This window comes from Periplaneta americana, chromosome 12 (genome assembly GCF_040183065.1).
Source record: "Periplaneta americana isolate PAMFEO1 chromosome 12, P.americana_PAMFEO1_priV1, whole genome shotgun sequence".
Taxonomy (NCBI): domain Eukaryota; kingdom Metazoa; phylum Arthropoda; class Insecta; order Blattodea; family Blattidae; genus Periplaneta; species Periplaneta americana.
In genome coordinates, this window is record NC_091128.1 from 79529423 (window position 1) to 79549882 (window position 20460).

A 20460-nucleotide genomic window follows, 5' to 3' on the forward strand; every position below is an offset into this window, starting at 1 on the left:
TTTACTATATTAACTTTATTAATTTAATAATTAACTTTTTTTCTTCTTATTTCTTTAGCATTTAGCACTGTAATTTTAAGTTATTATTGCTAGGAAATAGTTTAAAAACTTCAACTGCATTTAGGTTGGTACCATTGAGAACCAAAAGCAGCATGTTCACCCGACAGTCCCTCAGGTCAGTGTACAGAGCCCGGTGTCCTCTATTAACACGAACAATAGCAACTCTACCTGCCCACTGCCCTGTACCGCAGACATACTCAAGGCTGCACTTTCTTTCTCTCCTTTGTCACTTAATGTTGTTCACATGAATGCACAAAGTCTGTTGTGTCATTTTGACGAATTTTCTTCTATCTTCTCACCTTTAGACATTCACGTTATTCTTATCTCCGAATCTTGGTTACATCCTAATCTTCCTTCCACTCTCGTAAACCTTCCTGGCTATACGCTTTGCCGTAATGACAGAGAGGGCAAGAGAGGCGGAGGGGTGGCTGGTTATATTAGATCCGATTTGCGACCTAAAATTATTCATAATTCTCCAAGCCAGTACTCTGCCAAACCCGAGTTCATGTTCATTGAAATTTGCACCTTATTCACAAAATGTCTAGTGTGTGTCGTATATAAACCCCCACATATATATGACGTAGATGATTTCGAAACCGCCTTACTAAACGTAACGCCGCAATATGAGAACGTTATCATCATGGGTGACTTCAATTCAAACTTACTTGACTCACATTCTAGTACGACTAAAAGACTTCAATCATTCTTTCAGTGCCTTGATATGGTAATTCTACCCCTAGCTCCCACACATCATACGGAAGGTACAGACACATTACTGGACTTGATAATTACTAACAATGCCGACAAAATACTGACGCATGGACAGTTGCCTGCACCAGGACTATCAGGGCATGATATCATTTATCTATCATTTAATCTGCAGTGTCCTAAATCGGCTCCCAGAGTAATTACTTACAGGGATATTAAAAGAATAGATGATATTGCACTGAAAGAAGACGCTGCACAACTTCCATGGCACATGATCTGGACATTACGAACTGTAGACGAGAAAGTAGACTTATTCAATACGTTAATACTTCAACTTTATGACAAACACGCACCATTAAAGACCAAACGTACCAGAAGAAACCCAGCCCCTTGGATGACGACTGAAATATGTAGCCTGATGTCCGAACGCGACTTAGCTTATAGAAAATACACCCGCAACAAAAACGACGAATATTTTAACTCCTATAAACACCTAAGAAATAGAACGACTCAACTAATAAGAAACGCTAAACTGAAATACTCCTACAAACTTATAGAACCCAACACAACCCCTTCCGAATTATGGAAAAATCTGAAGGTTATTGGACTTGGAAGGGCTAGTGAACAAGCAGACATTCCCATCCCACTTGACCGCTTGAACGAACACTTTGTAAAGGACCCGAGCTTGAACGACACAACGAAACAAGACACAGTTTTGCCTGACTCAGTTCCCCCAACTCGAGACAAATTCTATTTTACCGACGTCACTCCCATTGACGTAATGAAAGCCATCCGACGCATCAAGACAAAAGCCCAAGGGCCAGACAACATTAGCATAATACTTATACAGAAATTACAAGACATAGTAATACCTACGATTGCACATATATTCAATAGTTCCTTAATCACTTCAACTTTCCCTAAAATATGGAAGCAAGCTTTCGTTCTTCCTCTTCCAAAAGTCAAAGTTCCCACCGACCCGAACGACTATAGACCAATAAGTATCCTGCCAGCCATTTCAAAAGCACTGGAAAGAATCGTACACAGACAAATTACTAACTACATGAACGAACACAAACTATTCGACGAGTATCAGTCAGGTTTCAGAGCTGGACACAACACAAGCACTGCTCTACTTAAAGTGACCGAAGACATTCGTGAAGCAATCGACTCTAATAAAGTAACAATACTAACACTTCTTGACCTTAGCAAAGCTTTCAACTCTGTAAATTTTGACCTGCTCACCCATAAATTGAGAAATATGTATTTGTCAGAGACTGCTGTGAGTTGGTTCGAATCCTACTTACGGGAAAGACAACAATGTGTTGTATCCGGGAATCGAAGATCCTCCTGGCTTGACATAACATCAGGTATACCACAGGGGTCGGTACTCGGACCATTGTTGTTCACAATATATGTCAATGATATTACATCTCTTGTAAGGCATTGTAACTATCACTTGTATGCTGACGACCTTCAACGCTACATCTCTTCCCGCTTAGACCGAGTAAATGACGCTATAGATAAATTGAACGAAGACATTGACTCGATTGTGACATGGACAAAGAAACTCCGTCTTAAAATCAATCCTGGAAAGACACAAGCAATTATATTAGGACACAAACGGCAAACCGACGCTGTAAAACACCTCGACATTTCCCCTGTTAAAGTAAGTACAGTGCATATCCCTTTCAGTTCTTCAGTAAAAAATCTTGGCATTCACATGGATAATAATCTCAACTGGGACATGCAAATCACAGAAACCTGCAGAAAAGTATATTCTATTATACATGTGCTAAAAAGGATAAATGTTCATCTCCCCTCTTGCTTAAAAAAGTCCCTTGTGCAGACACTTGCATTTCCCTATTTCGACTATGCGGACATTTTACTGACTGACCTCTCCAGCGACAACAAAATGAAACTTCAACGTGCTCATAATTTGTGTGTACGTTTTGTAAGCAATGTTCGTAAATATGATCATATTACCCCATCCCTGGAAGCAATAGGTTGGCTTAAACTAGATAAGAAAAGAAATTTACATTCACTTCTCTTTCTCTTCGAAATCTTGAACTCTTCTATTCCTTCGTACCTGTCGTCTCGCTTCACTTACCTTTCTTCCCACCATAATCTGAACACACGCTCTCGTCATGAAACAATACTAACAATACCATCCCATCGCACCTCCTCATACTCATCTTCTTTCACAATAGCCCTGCCAAGACTCTGGAATTCGCTACCTGCTAGCATCAGGGACTGTCGAAATAAAATTGAATTCAAACGAAAACTTACTAGGCACTTGGTCAGTAATTGATTACTTGTAAATAGTTTCTTTAATCTATCACAAAATATTTCAATATTCAGTAATTTCATCACTATGCAATTTTGTTATTCTAGATTTAATTTGTAATTCAGTAAATATAAAATATTCTTTGTTTCTCTATGATAAATTATCTAGTTTTAATTATTCAGGTAATCTTTTCGTACTTTGATTTTATTGTAATTGTAAATTTAATACTAACTGTAATATTATTTGTAATTGTAAATGTAAATTTAATACTAATTGTAATTTTATTGTTGATATTGTAGTTGGAATCTCCTGGTAGAGGGGCAGAGAAGGCCTGACGGCCTTATCTCTACCAGGTTAAATAAATAAATACTACTACTACTACTAATTTAAAACAATCTTTCTCTTCTTATCTTTCGTACAGAAACACATATACATCAATAAAACTACGTAACAATGCTAACAGAAACTTTTTTATATCAAGCTTTCCTGAAGATATACGATATATAAACTCTTATTATTTTATTTAATCTCGTCTTTAAGTTTACACATTATACCGGGATCACCTTTCTTTTTTCTGCATTGTTGTGCAGTATTCTATTCATATTTCTCCAAGTGGCGGCCTGAACACCTGCAGACTTCTAACACATGAGTAATGGTTGTTACAAAAGAAACATTACAGGCTTCCAATCCTCATGAAGTATAGAAATTCTTATACATTGAAAATTTTTAAATAAATATTATAGTCCAGACACATGATCTGAAGACATTAATTCAATTTAAGCACAGAAACTTAATCATAAACAAAACCAAAAAAGAACTTTTGTATTCAATATTTTCTAATGTTAAAAAAACAGGGTTCGGACAAGTTGGGGGGGCAGTGCCACCCCATGACTCCGCCTATGGATAAATTGTAGACTTAATAATGTAATAAGTAAATGCTTACGATTAGAAGAAAAAACTCAAACACCACAAAAAATATTTTAATAATCATTTGCTTGACTTTTGACTGCTGTCGGCGACAGCGGCGAAGACTGGTGTTTCCACACAGCTGATTGTGACTTCAATTCACGTTCAAAGTCGTGAATTCACGTCTCAACTATAGCAACAATGCGTCTCAAGAATAGTTCCGTTTCTGGTTGAATGCGCGAGAATCAGAGACTAACAGTTTCTTTTGTCTGTTTTTTTTTTTTTTTTTTTTTTTTTTTTTGTTCTTCAGTAAGCTCATAGGTAACCCACCGAGCAGAGACCGCTCTGTTCTGAAAATTGTCTGTTGAAATGCAGAGTGATTCACGAGGACTTACCATCACTTACGGAGCTTATTTCCGAAGACATTCTGAGCACAAAATGTCATATAAACATGTGTCCCAATCTCAATATTTTCAGAGTTACACTAATTTGAAGTTGTTAGTAAAATATCTTTAAAAATATCACAAATAGGAATGAATTATTCAGAAGTATAATTTATTTAATTGGCTAACATACAACTTGCAAATGGCTTTTAAGGAACCCTCTGGTTCATTGTCGCCCTCACATAAGCCCGCCATCGGTCCCCAACCTATGCAAGATTAATCCAGTCTCCATCATCATATCCCACCTCCCTCAAATCCATTTTAATATTATCCTCCCATCTAAGTCTCTGCCTCCCCAATGGTCTTTTCCCCCCGGTCTCCCAACTAACACTCTATATGCATTTCTAGGTTCGCCCAAACGTGCTACATGCCCTGCCCATCTCAAACGTCTGGATTTAATGTTACTAATTATGTCAGGTGAAGAATACAATCCGTGCAGTTCTGTGTTGTGTAACTTTCTCCATTCTCCTGTAACTTCATCCTTCTTAGCCCCAAATATTTTCCTAAGAACCTTATTCTCAAACACCCTTAATCTCTGCTCCTCTCTCAAAGTGAGAGTCGAAGTTTCACAACCATACATAACAACCGGTAATGTAACTGTTTTATACATGCTAACTTTCAGATTTTTTGACAGCAGACTAGATGACAAAATCTTCTCAACCGAATAGCAATAGGCATTTCCCATATTTATTTTGCGTTTAATTTCCTCCCGAGTGTAATTGACTGGTAATCTGAAGTTAAAAATATGCTTGTTAATTGCTTTGTACAGATTTTGTATTACATCATTCTTACGCACTTACCACAAAAATTGTTACAAATCATACCACTGTAGGAACTTGATTCTTTACAGTTTAATTATACATCCTAATTTACAGCCTTTGATAAATGAGTAAGGAAATGTAATTTTGTAGTTAAAACTCGGAAAAACAAAATCCTGTACGAAGCGACTATGGAATTCACAACACATTTTTACCTTCAGAATACTAGGTTATTAAAGACATGATACTCCTGAATAGTTCATTCCTTATATGTAGCATTCTTTTACCCTTCAAACTAAAAAATAATAGTATTTTACAAACAACTTCAAATTAGTGTAGCTCTGAAAATGACTATGACATTTATTGCTCAGAATGTCTTCGGAAATAAGCTCCGTGACGTTAAATCCTCGTGAATCACTCTGTATTAAGTACCGATGATTGGGATATACCGCACTCACGGGTTATCCCTGCACAAGACATCCGTCTGTCTTTTTCCAGAATATTTGCAGCAAAGACCACTGCAGTGAAGTCCGTAAATGATTTCGATCTTTGAAGGGGTTAGTTGTCTTCTATAGCAATACGACCTTCACGGAAACGTAGATACAATCGAGAAACGGTGTACAGGAATACAGTCGCCTCACACTTCTTGAAGCAATTCATAAATGTCCGTCGACGTACGTCAATGAAAAGTTTCTAGTTGAATGAAGGAACTTTGATATAAGACAGTGATGTGATCTGGCAGATTTTCGTCGTCCATTTCAATCGCTTGTACACAAGAAAGTATGTATTGTAGTTAAAATTGCACAAAATCGTTCAGAATAACTATTAATACAATAAAGTAATAACAAAAACCATGCAACTCCATGGGGATGGGAGCATATGCGCTGTGTGCATTAAGGTGGATTTACATATGCATGGATATATCGGCGCCAGTTAACACGCCAGTCGTGCTTTTGCGCCAGTAAAGATTTACACGGATTTCTTTATTTTGACTAGTCAATGTCATTTGAATTGCAAGCTGCTAGTTCTTTGTTGCACAAGTACAGAATATGTAAATGAAGTTGAACTAGTTTATGGCGCTTGCGTAATAGTAGCCAGTTTCTTGGTTGAGGAGATTATTTCTGACTTGGAATAACGAAAGGAACATAAAAAAGTCGTAATATGGATGAAAAAGTGGAATGTTTGGAAGAACAAATTTGAATTCCAGAACACATTGTACATAAAAACTCGTACCATGGACATTTCGTCTCACTGACAGTTGGTAACAGCGTACTTTCGGTCATATACCCAATACGTACCAGTGGACTTTTGGTCATAAGCCTAATACATACCAGTGGACATTTGCTCATATGTCAATGCGTACCAGACTACTAGAGTAAAAATACAGGGTGTTTCCGAGGTGGTGTTACAAACTTTCAGGGATGATGGCGAAGGGCACATGTATCAATTTGAGATAAGGAACCCTGGTCCGGAAATGACCGAGTCGAAAGTTACAAGTAAAAATAATTCTATGGAAATGAAATAATTTTATTCCTCTGTACACCTTATTTATGTGTATTTATCTGTACATCTTACACATACTGTATTCATCTGACGTTGTTTACGTTGTCTACTTACAGTATTCCATTTAGTGCACTGTCTGAGTTATGGGGACAGGAAACTACACTAAAACAATGCAGATGGCGTAATGTGTAACGGACATGTTCGGTCCTGATATGCACGTCTGTAGACAGCAGTGTATGTATACAAGTAGCAGTGTCCAGTCGATCAGTCCTAGTGAAATGGAGGAATACAAGAGAGCGGAATAAGCAGACCTGATTTTCGAATACGGATGAGCCAATGGGAGCATTAGACAAGCTCACAGATTGTATCGGGCCTAGTACCCACGTAGGAGACATCTGGCCCATACCATTTTCCCACGACTGTTCCAAAAGTTAAGGGATGAAGGGCACGTGGTGCCAAATTACAATTCCATTTCCACACAACTATTTTTGCTTATAACTTTCGACTCAGTCATTTCCGGACCATGGTTCCTATCTCAAATTGATACATGTGCCCTTCGTCATCATCCCTGAAAGTTTGTAACACCACCTCGGAAACATCCTGCATAGGCAATACACTGTTGGTTTATTTCAATATTTATTTAGTTGCTGTCTTGGAATCGGAGAATACTATGTAGAATTAACTTCAAAAAGTTCGGGAAAAGTTGTGGAAAAGAATCCTTAAATACAGGGGGATATTATTCTCAACACGATATATTTTTAGCAAGACACAACACGTTTAACCCGCTTATCGACATCGTCATACTTCTTCTTTACAAGTGAGTTCTCACTGTATTTTCTCCACGTCCCGTTGAATTTCGGTGAAACGCCTTTGTCAATGCTCAAGAAGACATAATATAGACGATAATTTTTTCAGCTAGCTCAGCATGTGAAGTTACTTAGGAAACGTACAACAGTCAGCTCCTCTGAAGTTACTGAGAAAACGTACAAATAAATCCCAATTACATTTTCTTCTGTGTGACGAAATGTCCCAGTGACATTTTTCTTTTTTGTGACGAAATGTCTCAGGTGCCAGTTTTCGGGGACGAAAAGTCCCGATTCGAAAAATTTGATACATCTGCGAGACTTTCGAAAGCAGTTTCAATAGAATATGATATTGTTATAGAAATCATTTAAGGATGACAATAGTCAATTCTGATAGTGTACAACATGTAGGCCTAACACCATAAAATATATTCAAAAATTGAATTGATATGAGAAATGCTGCACGTCCTAAATTGAAATCGGCACGTACATTGGGATATTTAGCGCTTGGACATTATTTTGCTTCTTTATGATATTTGTATCCTGTTCCAAAGTGTACAGTTACAACATCAAAGTTCTTGTAGAAGTTCAGGTACCACCTACACTGCATTATGAGATCATCTTATTAAGCATTTTAATAGTAATTTTCAGACAAGTAAATATACTCGTACAATATAACATAATATGAATATTTATTTTGTTATTCAATCCAAATGACATCAGTATTTTAAAAAACATCAATAAAATTTATAAATATAACTATTCATTGAAGTTAAGGTTAAAATAAGTAAAATAACCCTAACAAGGCTCGAACTCACAACCTTCGAATCACTAAGCCAATAGTCTACCGCTGCTCTATGAGACACAGATCGAATAACTCTTGCTTAAATAGTATAGTTCTGAAACTACTTCAAGTACGAATCTACAAGCTCATGCATCGTGCAACATCATCGTGATCCGAAGTGGACGTAGAACATATTCGCTGTTGACGAGTGCGGTCACTTCTTTTTTGACAGCTGTACAATTATTATAAGGCAGTACATCTCACTTGATGCATGTCACAGAAAGGATAATTGTTTCTATGCATCTGAAGTCTGATTAGTGTAATATTAGCTAATCCGTAGCTGCCTCATAAGTGGTGTCATGTTGGTAACATTTGTGGGGATCAGACTTGTCTTCGGACAGTTGACTAAACAACAGATAGTACCCATATAAGAGCAGTATTTTGTATTGCTATTGGTAAGATAGGTGAGGATTTAACAAGAGGAGAAGAACTTGCTTCATCTGCAATACTGTCTACATCAACGCGTTGAAAAAGTTCAATTTCCTGCCAAGAACATGAGAAAATAGGATGATGATGATGATGATGATGATGATAATAATAATAATAATAATAATAATAATAATAATAATAATAATAGGGGAGACTGTTGTACCTTTGACTTAGTGTACCTTTGAACACTTGGAACTTTTTTGTACTAACAATGCCATTCTATGGTTGCCGTTGATACTAGTTTGTCAAGTAAATTCCAGAGTGCACTAGTGCTGTAGTTAGAGGTTTTTCCTCACAGCCATTTTGTCTTCGTCATCAAGTTTATGTTTTGAGCAATGAAAACGAACATTGTGTTGGCTCAGTTTTTATTTATTTGTGTTCATGCTTTGTTTAACTTTAAATATTTGATATCACAGCTTGGTTGTCTACAATATTGTGAGCAATACATTGCAATAAGTATTCTTGTTGAACTTAACCTAAACCTAGCAGTATGCTTTTTTCTAAAGCAGGCACAGTCTTGTACCTTTGAACACTATTATGTAATGTACCTCTGAACACTGTTCATAGGTACAAGATGTTAGTAAATAATTATATAGACTGTACCATCCTATCATAATAAGTTCTTAACTGAAAAAGTAACACGCGTAATTACTCGTCACTTGAATTTTTACCAAATTTTAAGTTATTTTTATTATTGGCAATAATTCAACAATGGCAATAAGTAAAACTGGCAAAACGAGGGATCATATTGATACAAATGCAATGAATGCTGTAATTACCAAGCAAACGAATATCATTGCGCAAAGTTTGCAAAGTTCATAAAGTCAAATTGGGGACTCTTCATAAACATGTTAAAAATTACAAAAACTCGGGGTCAAGTGAACCACTTTCATACAATATTCGACGAAGAAAGTTTTCTCTGAAGAGGAGGAGGAAGTATTGGTTGGTTATTTAAAAACCTGTGCTAAAATGAATTTTGGTTTGAGCAAGAAATCTGCTAGAGAATTGGGATACAATTACAAATAAAAAGAAGGCTGCATGCCATTGAGATGTTAATGAGATAGCTGGGAAGGAGTGGATGCGTCTATTCATGAAGCGACACGAAACAAAATCTTTTTAACAAATCAGAAGCTACTCTGTCTGTTTAGTCAACACTATAAACACACCAGACGACTAATTCGTTATTGCAAGTTGAATTATACCTCACACATCCATCAACACCAGTGGAAGAGGCATTAAATAGGCAAACTAGCTCTATCTCCCCAGTGTAATTTCGGTCCTACCCCAAAGCTACCCCAAGAAGTTCTAATAATAGAGGAAGAAAACCATGAAGAACAAGGATTAAGATAAATAGTCCTGAAAATAAAGAAATAAGAATGGGGTATGAGCAACAACAACTTAAAACAAAAGCAATGTCAACCAAACCAAAAAAAAAAGTAAGAAAGTTACGAAAAAGGTTCTAGAGAGTGATTCAGAAAATGATGATTTAGGAGTTATGGTTTTGCAAGATAGCAGCGATGGAGATGATGAAATAGTGACTGACATTTTGCAAGATGTAGATGAATTTGAAGACGAAAGGTGGATTTCAAAGTGATAATTACGAGGTTGGTGACTTTGTGTTGGTTCAGTTTTAAAGAAAAGAACATCCCTGATCATTACGTAGGAGAAATATTAGAATCTGATAATGTGGCTACTGTATATCAGGTGAAATATTTGAAAAGAATAAAGGAAATTTATCTATGGCAGTGAGGGCATTTTTGACGTTAATGAAATAGATATCGTTATGAAACTACCAAAACCAGTGAAATACTGACGACAGAATGAGCAACTTATTTTTGAAGTTGATTTCTGCAAAAGCCCTGAATTTAATTTAAAGTGATTATATGACACTGGAGATGTTATTAATTTTTTTATTTCATTTTTCAAAATAAATTACGATGTCAATGGACAGACTGATGCTTTCTAGAACTTTTCCATTAATATAAATTGTATTATGATATGTGATGAACAATATTTCATAAGTTTCCTTAAAAATTCACTTAAGTAACGATGCGTTCAAAGGTACACGAGGGTGTGTTCAATAGTACATGACCATCATGTACCTCTGAACAAATTTTCAAATTTTTGTTTTTCTGTGAAAGTTGAAAATGTGTTGTCTAACATGCATATTAGAGACATGGTTTGATAAAGAATATGCTTTTTGTCTTATTGTATGTATTTGTAACTTGAAATAAATAAATAAAAATTATTTATATTTAAATAAACAAAATTGTTCAAAGGTACAACGGCCTTCCCTAATAATAATAATAATAATAATAATAATAATAATAATAATAATAGGCTGAGAAGAAACTGCCTACAGAATAATGCACTGGAAGAAATGCTGACTGGGAGAAAACTTCGGGCAGAAGAAATCAGATAATATACAACATTAAGATATTGAACAGTACATGAATCGTATATGGAGATTGAGAGGACGGCGGAAAATAGGAAAATTTCTCAAGACTGTTTCTCTCTTTTGCACCACTTGCTGCAAAATTATATCAGCAACTGGAAACCGTGCTACTTTGGGTTTGTTGACATACCCTAGCACCAGTTTTCATGTATTTTGTTTGTTATTTTCTTTATTTCAGGATTATACGCATTCCGTATGGATTGCACTTTTTATTTCACTTCGGCTATTCCAAATTCGTCCGTTTTCATTGCCCTTTACATGTTTTCGTAAGTGTGTCTATTCTGACATGTTTGTTTCATTTTAATGAAGATTAGATTGCATATTCCGCATTCGTATACGTCAAGAAACTTTATGATAATCTTCGACATCCACTTACTTATTATTATAAATTAAATTTAGGAAACCTGAAGGGAAGGCATCAGTAAACCATGTACCTCCTGTACAATACTTCTAACCGATGAGAAACTACATGTTCACGCGTGCATTACAAATGTACACTTGCGCATGCGTCACCACATGCGCATTGAAAAGTTACAATGCCACCAACTTTTCCATGCACTATCGAAATTTGAAAACCACTAAAGGTTTACACGTGGAAGTTTATTGGCGCTCATAAATCCATGCATGTATAAACTTTCCATTACTTCTAAGATTTCCCTCAAGTATTTATATAATTAAAACGTGAAATTTCCCATTTCAGGTGGTCACTGCGTGCTGGATGGCAGTATAAACTGCTTCGTCCACGTGGTAATGTATTCTTACTACTTCATCACCAATGCGTTCCCAGAATACAAAAAGAATATCTGGTGGAAGAAATACATCACCCAAATTCAAATGGTAAGCCATTATGACTGTTAAGCCTTGATTTTTCTGAACCGACGCATGCGACGTGCGAGATGCGAGGCCCGCCTTGCACAAATCTGGACAACACGAAAGATAATGAGTGGTTTCTATAGTTGCGAGTTGCGCAGACCTCGCATCTCGCAGTTATAGAAACCACTCACTAGCTCTCTTGTAGTACGGATTTGTGCGAGGCGGGTCTCACATCTCGCACGTCGCATGCGTCGGTTCAGAAAAACCAAGGCTTTAGACATACCATAATATTGTGAGAGGACAGATTTTTGAGATCGCCGGCTTGAATTACACGGTTTAATATATCTAAATTCTAAAACTAGACATAATAGAGCCACACTATGCAAAGTTCATTCACAGCAACGAAAGTTGCAAAATCTGTAGTCACTTTGGTTGCTTTATTTACATTTATGCTACCAGGTCAATGAGACTAGTTTAGTTTACGGGCCGTCGAAGAGACAAACATTCGTTAGCATTCAAAAGAAAAGTGATTAATCACTATAACACATTGTCTGGGTAGAGGCACTAATTTTTTCAGCACACAAAACTTGACACAACACCGTTCCAGCCACCGACGTGGCTCAGTCGGTTAAGGCGCTTGCCTGCCTGCCTGAAGTTGCGCTCGGACGTGGGTTCGATTCCCTCTTGGGCTGATTACCTGGTTTGATTTTTACGAGGTTTTCCCCAACCGTAAGGTGAATGCCAAGTAATCTATGGCGAATCCTCGGCCTCATCTCGTCAAATATCATCTCTCTATGACTAATCTCATTGACGCTAAATAATCTTGTACTTGATACAGCGTCGTTAAATAACCAACTAAAAAGATAAAAAAACACCGTTCCAAAGAGATTACATTGATATTTAAGAAATTACTTTACATAATCTCTTTACTGTAAAAAAATAAGTGCTTACGTAAAAGTATCCCAGATTTTATGTGAAGCGAGAGTGCTGGATTTTTTTTAATTTTTTTTAAATTGGTTATTTAAAGACGTGGTATCAATTATTAGATAATTATCGTCTATGAGATCGGTGACAGTGGGGTGGTATTTGGCGAGATGAGGCAGATGATACGCCATAGATTACCCGAAATTCGCCTTAAGGTTAGGGAAAACCTCGGAAAAACCCAATCAGGTAATCAGCCCAAGCGGGAATCGAAACCGCGCTCGAGCGCAACTCCGTATCGACAGGCAAGCGCCTTAGCCGGCTGAACTAAGGAATGGCGATTTTCAATATTAAAAGCAAGTTATAAGCAATTAAAATTACTTCTTTCTTTTCGAAAACATTTTATTATTGTCAGGGATTATCCTACGAGGCCATAGTCGTTTCTTGGTAATGAAAAGTATTCCTCAAGAACTAATTGTACGAGAATCTACACTCTAAAGTACGATATGCATAATTCTTCAATAAAAACAACGCTTCCAAATACAGGTACAAGTAGGCATGTCCATTTAATGAAGGGCCCCGAGGTTCACTCAGCCTCCTATAAAATTGAGTACCGAGTCTTTCCCGGGTGTAAAAGGCGGTCAGAGCGTGGTGCCGACCACACCACCTCATTCTAGTGCCGAGGTCATGGAAAGCATGGGGCTCTATCTCCATGCCCCCCAAGTGCCTTCATAGTATGGTACGGGGATACCTTTATCTTTTTTTTTATCTCAAATATACAGGACTTTCATTTCAAAACTTCCTCGTCTAAATAACTATAAAATTTAAATTGAATTTAATTAAAGAAAAAAAATCACGTCGCATTAGATATCCAGAGGGAAGTTTATAATCAGTCTTAATTGCGTATTAGATTTCATCCATCCCCCCCCCCACCCTTTGAAATTTCAAATGACACCTCCATATTGTGATACATCTGAAGGAGTATTCAATTGTTTATACACAACATTCATTTCATTCATTTTTTCTCGTATCGTTTGTTTTCTATCGTAGCCTGACAACCAAGACTGTGTTATTATTGATTAGTGATGAAGAGAATAAAGGTACGAAGACTTGAGCACTTCATGTAATATAGTTGTGTTTGTTTATTAAATTATTTTAAAATGGTGTATACATATCAAGAGAGAACAAAAATCATATTTATTTATGGAGTTGAATATCGTTGTGCCTGCAAAACCTCTAGAGCTTTCAAGAAGAGGCATCCTGAGAAAATCTTAAGTCACCGATATGTGATAGATCTAGTACCGAAATTTGAAGAAACCGGTTCCGTGTGCAACAAAACAAATAATCAATCTTAAAAACTCAATGAAACTTAGCAGATTGAAATACTAGACCATTTCATTAATGAACTCAACACTTCCATTCCAAAACAAAAGTAGTTATTATAGCAAACATTTCGGTTGGTTCCATACATAAAGTGCTAAAAATCAACAAATTTTTCCCCTACAAAAATATACAAACTCACCAAACTGCTCAGCGAAGACGATTTTAGGAGAAGAGTAGAATTTTGTGATAATTGAAGACAACTCAAATTTAACATAAAATGTCTGCTTCAGTGGTGAAGCGACTTTTTTTTTTTTTGAATGGGTTTGTCAACACACACAATAGGTACTGGAACAATAAAAAATCCCTGTGTTTCGTGACGATCATACTCAGTTTCCTCAGAAGATCAATGTGTGGGCAGGAATTTCTGGAGACGACATTGTTGAACCGATTTTTATTGAAGAAAACCTGACTGGAGAATTGTATCTGAACTTATTATACAATGTAATTGATCCACATATCACACTATAGCTATAAAACCAAATCAATGAAGAAGACATGGCTTTGGACGAACAAAATTTGCATTTTCAACAGGACGGAACTCCCCCACAGTATGCAGTACTTTTGCGACAATGATTGGCCAGAAAAGTTTCTGGAAAATGAATTAGTAGTAGAGGTGCAGTAGAATGTCCGGCGAGATCTCCAAACCTGAAGCCGCTTAACTTCCTCTGCGGTCACTTGAAATCAGTTGTTTATACTCGTCCGCCTGAGAATATTCAAGAACTGAAAAACAGAATAACGCAAAAATGTATTCGGATGTCAGGAAAAACCAAAAAGTTCGCGAGGAGTTCCAAAATAGGCTGCATTACTGCCTAGCTAGTAATGGAGCACATTTTGAACATTTAATTTAGTAAATTTAATCAATTAAATTTCGAATGAACTGACTTATTCTGTATTTGTTAAAATTTAAACAGCTTCAGGTTGCCAGGCGACGACAAAACTAGCACTTCACATTCTTTGTATTGATAATTGACGATTATCACATGAACACAACATGCAATAATAACCATAGCGTTCTGTAAATTGCACCGCCCAAACTAAAGAAATTGTACTTAGGCCTATGGCCGGAAACAGGTTAGGCTATGTGAAATGTAGAGACCAACAAAGTTTTTCTTAATGTTGTACTTATGACTATGTGATATAGATACATTTCTGTTATGGAGAATGGTGTTATTTTTAATTGCTGCATACTTCATGTAAGCGGTAAAGGCATCCAAGTCCGATCCATTTAACTTCATAACTATTAATATAAACAAAAACTGTTATACTTACAAAGAAATACGTACATTCACCAGTACTGTGCACCAAGCCAAAGATGAATAGATTCTTTGGTTTGGCAAAGCACGGCCAACTTTACGTACATATATCGGCATGCAGAGTTGTCAGATGTTTCATAGGAACAAACTCAACAAAACTTCGCTAGTCTCTACTGCACACATGACGCCTTTCCGGTCGTAAGTATATTAAGCAAATATCATCGCTCTGAGCTACTGAACCCGCTCCCCATCTGTGTAACATAATTTCCGATACACAAGGAGTAACATTGTAGAAATACGCCAGGGCACGAAAAATTCTGCATTTCATCTAAACTTGAGTAATCTAGAGAAATGATTACGTAGCATTCACCCTCTTTCCATGTGGCATCGACCCTTGTCCATGATTAGAGATGTACTCCATTCAATCTCCAGAATAAAGTCACATCCCGAGAATCTGACAACTCAGCTCGACCAGTTCAGAAAATAAACACTGGGGAATTAGCAACGGTAGGGGCCTCTTTATTGGAAAGGAGTAAACAAGAAGTGAATAAAAAAGGATTGAAAAATAGCATATTAATAGTGTAACTGTCACACGAGCACATAACTTATTGTGAGAAATAAAAAAAATAAATATAAATACGCAAGGGACTTCTTTCCTTTACAGTATGTGGTACCTAAGAGGTTACGTCCAATTTTGGCTTTTCCCCTTCAAAATTTTCTAGAACTCCTTCAGTGGAGCAGCAAAACCCGGAGTGAGACAGGCTTGGAGCTCACATATGCAGTTTCTCTCGGCCCCGAACTCCCTTAATAAGGACGCATTTTCGCGTACCTTTTAAATTTCTCCTCCCATTTTCCCTTTCTTTCAATTCGATTATATTTACAGTAAATTATCCAAAATTCTCAATAAACTTGAATCATGTTTGGAACGTTACCCAATCTTCTCGAAAGTATAAATACTATTTCATAAGTAATGACGGCTTTGGAACAAAATTTTAGTTGCAGTGTGTTGTGTCAATAAATTAATCTAATCTTCGAAATGAAGACCTTAGATTCTATAGTCTTCAGCCACCTTTCAGAAAGGTTTGTCTTGCGATGGTATCAGTTTCTGGTTTTTGATTCAAAGAATTCTGTAATACCCATTTCAACGACTTCTATGTTTTGCAATCTTTTTCCACGCATGAAGTGCACCGTGGATCGAAACCAATGGTAATTTGAAGGCACAAAATCAGGGCCATATTTCTAGTGTAGTAGCATTTCAATTCCTTGATTTTGTCATGGTTGTTGAAGCGGTATAAGATCTCGCATTGTCCTGTTGTAAGAGAATTCTATTTCGATTAACTAATCCCGGGTACCCGTCTCTCTCAAAACTTAATGAACTCGTTTCAGCTGTTCAGAATAAAGATCCGCATCGATTGCACATTCATTTCGAACAAACTCCAAGTGAACCACACTTTAAGAATTCCACAAAACACACAGTAACATAAGGATTTTGTTTAACAACGACTTTGGCAAGCTGACGGAGTCAAGCCACTGCTTTGAGGCGTCAGGGTTGCGGTAATATACCTATTTTTCATCACATGTGATATTTATCCTAATAAATTTACTATCAATGGGTAGCGATAAGCTGGCGACAGATATCCAGTTTGAGTTGAGCCAGTAGAGGTATCAATTCATGAGCTTCATATCTATAACTTTTCTATGATTTCCTAAGTATGTCAATGTGGCGATGTATCTTTTGAAACGCCAAGTTCTTCCGACAATCTACGAGTATATTTTCATGGTTTTCTTCCAAAACTCTGAGTGTATTTTCAATATTCCATAGTATCTTATATTCGAAGAGTTGTAAATCTTCAATGTCTCCTTTTCCATTATTGAAACCCTGGGACAATCATTGTGCTACACGCTCACTAACGACATCTTCACCCTTGACTTCACATATTCTTCGAGCCGCGGCAGCAGCTTTATAATCTTGTTTTCAGTAGTGTTTTAGAAGAACTCTAATCTCAAACTTTATCGCCTGCACTTCACATCCATTGTACTGAAAATTTACGATTGTCACATGATCACAATACGCAATAATAACCATAGTGTGCTGTAAATTGCATCGCCCAAGCTAAAGAAATTCATTGAAATCTTATAAAACGCCAAACTTAAAAAAACCGATATTAGTTGTGAGACGACCTAATATAATATGTAAGTCTCTGAAATAAAGGTATTTAATAGTGTACGAAATAATTTATTTATGATTTATCTCTTGCCACAGGTCCAGTTCATTCTCATCAATCTCCATAATCTTCCCACAGTTATACAAGAAGACTGCGCCTTCTCAGCTTTCGCGGGAAGAAAGATGTATATTGAAAGCATACTCATGCTTATACTATTCTTCAAATTCTATGTAAACACATACTGGAAGAAAAAGGAGAACTAAGTTCTCAGTGGTTTCTTGTCGCTACTTCTTGTCATGGACTGGACTTGAAGCAGTAATATGCAATTTGAAACTGAGTGGCGTAACTTTACTTTTGATCTTCCAGAACTATTACTTCCGACAAATTGTGCAAACATTTATATATAAGCTCAATATAAAGTCCTTCCCTGATTATAAAGTTTAATTGATGAAACCCTTCACTAGATACAGGGGTGTGATTATCTGCAATTTATATGTAAACTTGCAAACGTTTCCATGCATAGACTTCAAAATGTTTACTGCGCGGAGAACACCTAATCGATACTCGATTCCATAGCATGTTTTAGTAAACACCTCTTCAGTCACCATCGCTATAGCATCCCTTAATCATACCTTCAGAATTTCAACCAACATCAGGAACTGGCGAATTGTAAACTTTGTTCTTTGTGTACTCCATAAACAAACTCTGCATAGACGTCATTTTGATATTGAACTGTACTTTGCCGCAGTTCTACCAGTAACAAAGAAAACCCTATGAATCGGATTATGTAATGCCACAAGATAGTTTTTAAGTTACAGTTATTAACAATAATCAGGGAAAGACTGTGTTTACTCTGTATAATGAACTTCGTCATTCACAATAAGGGAAGATTAATTGCCCTATAGCACCAATATTAAATTTTCCTGCTTAATTGTATAGGAGCTACTGAAAGTAATATCGTAATGAAAATTTTGAAAAATAAAGATACAAGTTTTCTAATCGAACTAATGCCAATTGATCAAGAAATACAAGTTGTAAAGAACATATAGTATTTTAAATTAGTGAAACTAATAAACATACACCACTTAATATGAGTATATTTCATTAATGTATTGTCAACATATATTTAAAATTGCATCCTTCTATAATTGCTGGGCTGGGTGCAAGAAGGGCATTTTAGAGGATGTACCCTTTTTGAGTAAAACGCTTTATTGTGTTCTCTGATCTGTTATGCATATTTTCACCAAGTTGTAGTTCAATACTGTGATCATAGAGGTCGGGATTACCCAAAATTTAAAGGGGTACATAGATCACATTATTATGGTTTCAATTTTCAACATCAATTTTATCAAAACTTACATTTGAGAGACGTGCCTTTCTTGCACCCAACTCCTCAATTTATAATCTCTAAGAAAATGGGATATTTGCATAAAAATAATATGTCAACATAATTTTAAAAATTCAGATCGTTGTTTAGAACTTATATTTACTGATAAAATCTGTGTCAGTTTGATTAGATACCTTTCATCTTCATCCTGTAAAAATATCAGTAAGTATAATATCTTCAGTAATTCTGAGATAAAGAGTAATTAAATAAGCAAATTGAAAATTTGTGCATTACGGGATGACAATTATATCTCCTTAAAAGTTTCTAGCTTGTCTCAAATACTGGTGCCCGTCTCGAAAGATTTGAGACGTGTGTATAAATGGCTGTTAATGTAGAACTTATTGAATCTATTATTTACGTGATTTTTATTGTAATTTTACGGAAAAAAATAAAAGCACAAATTATTCTGACATCATTTTATTCTTTTCTGTAGCACAATGTGAACTTATAAACGCACTCGTTTATAAAACTCACTTGCAACTTAAATTTAAAATTTCTTTTCTGCCTCGTTTTAACCGTGACAACGCTTTTTAGTTCTTTTAAGCATTCTGGTTATTGTATTGTGTTTGTGTTTAGTGAAAGGTTTTAGATAAGGGCGCAAATAGCCATAGTAGCTGACGCGCCCATTTTAAACCCCACTAACTAACTAACTTTCTTTTCAAGTATATTTAGTGTTGAGTATTTCTTGCGCAGAGCCATTTAGGAGAACGCAACATAAATATTGAATCATTGCTAGCAACGCGGTTTTAAATTGAGTTTTTTCCATAGAATTTTCATGCATCTAATCACAAATACAAGTAACATTAATTAACTACTCGTATTAAAGTCTCAGTTCCTGAGGTGACGTTGAGACTTAATGGGTGCCTTATGGGTGTCAATTAGAGATGAGCACTGGGCCGTTCATCATATCATGCAGGCTTGTATCGTTCGTTGCTCTTACTTCGAGAGCTAAGTAAAGCAAGTACTTTACTTAATAATTTTTCCTTTTACTTTGATATTATAGTTCTAACTGAAACCTGGCTTGATCATGACTCTGGCTATGATATTAATGGTTATAAAAAATTTGTTAAAAGTAATAAGTATAATAAATGTGATGGTATAGTTGTATATTTCAAGGAAAACATCGTAGTGTCTTTAAGTGATATTGACATTTCCCATTGCAACGCTATACATTTTCAATTAACACTTATTAATGATACTCTTGTTAACCTAACTGCAATTTACAGATCTCCAAAACTATGCAAAAATTAATTTCTGAAAAATTTTGAAAGCTTCTTGTCAATATACAAAGATTTAAACAACCATGTTATTCTTGGTGACATAAACATTCAAATTTTAGAAA

General features: G+C 36.1%; 1 protein-coding gene across 3 annotated transcripts in view; it reads left to right on the plus strand.

Annotated features, from left to right (window-relative positions):
* LOC138710600 (very long chain fatty acid elongase 2-like) overlaps positions 1-19528 on the plus strand; it is an 82584-nt gene extending 63056 nt beyond the window's left edge. For all 3 annotated transcript variants that reach the window (XM_069841601.1, XM_069841602.1, XM_069841603.1), the window contains 2 exons: positions 11897-12033; positions 17830-19528. In XM_069841601.1, the coding sequence (XP_069697702.1) occupies positions 11897-12033; positions 17830-17994 (302 nt within the window). In that variant the 3' untranslated portion in view covers positions 17995-19528. The remainder of the gene's footprint in view (positions 1-11896; positions 12034-17829) is intronic.
* The last annotated feature ends 932 nt before the right edge of the window (positions 19529-20460 follow it).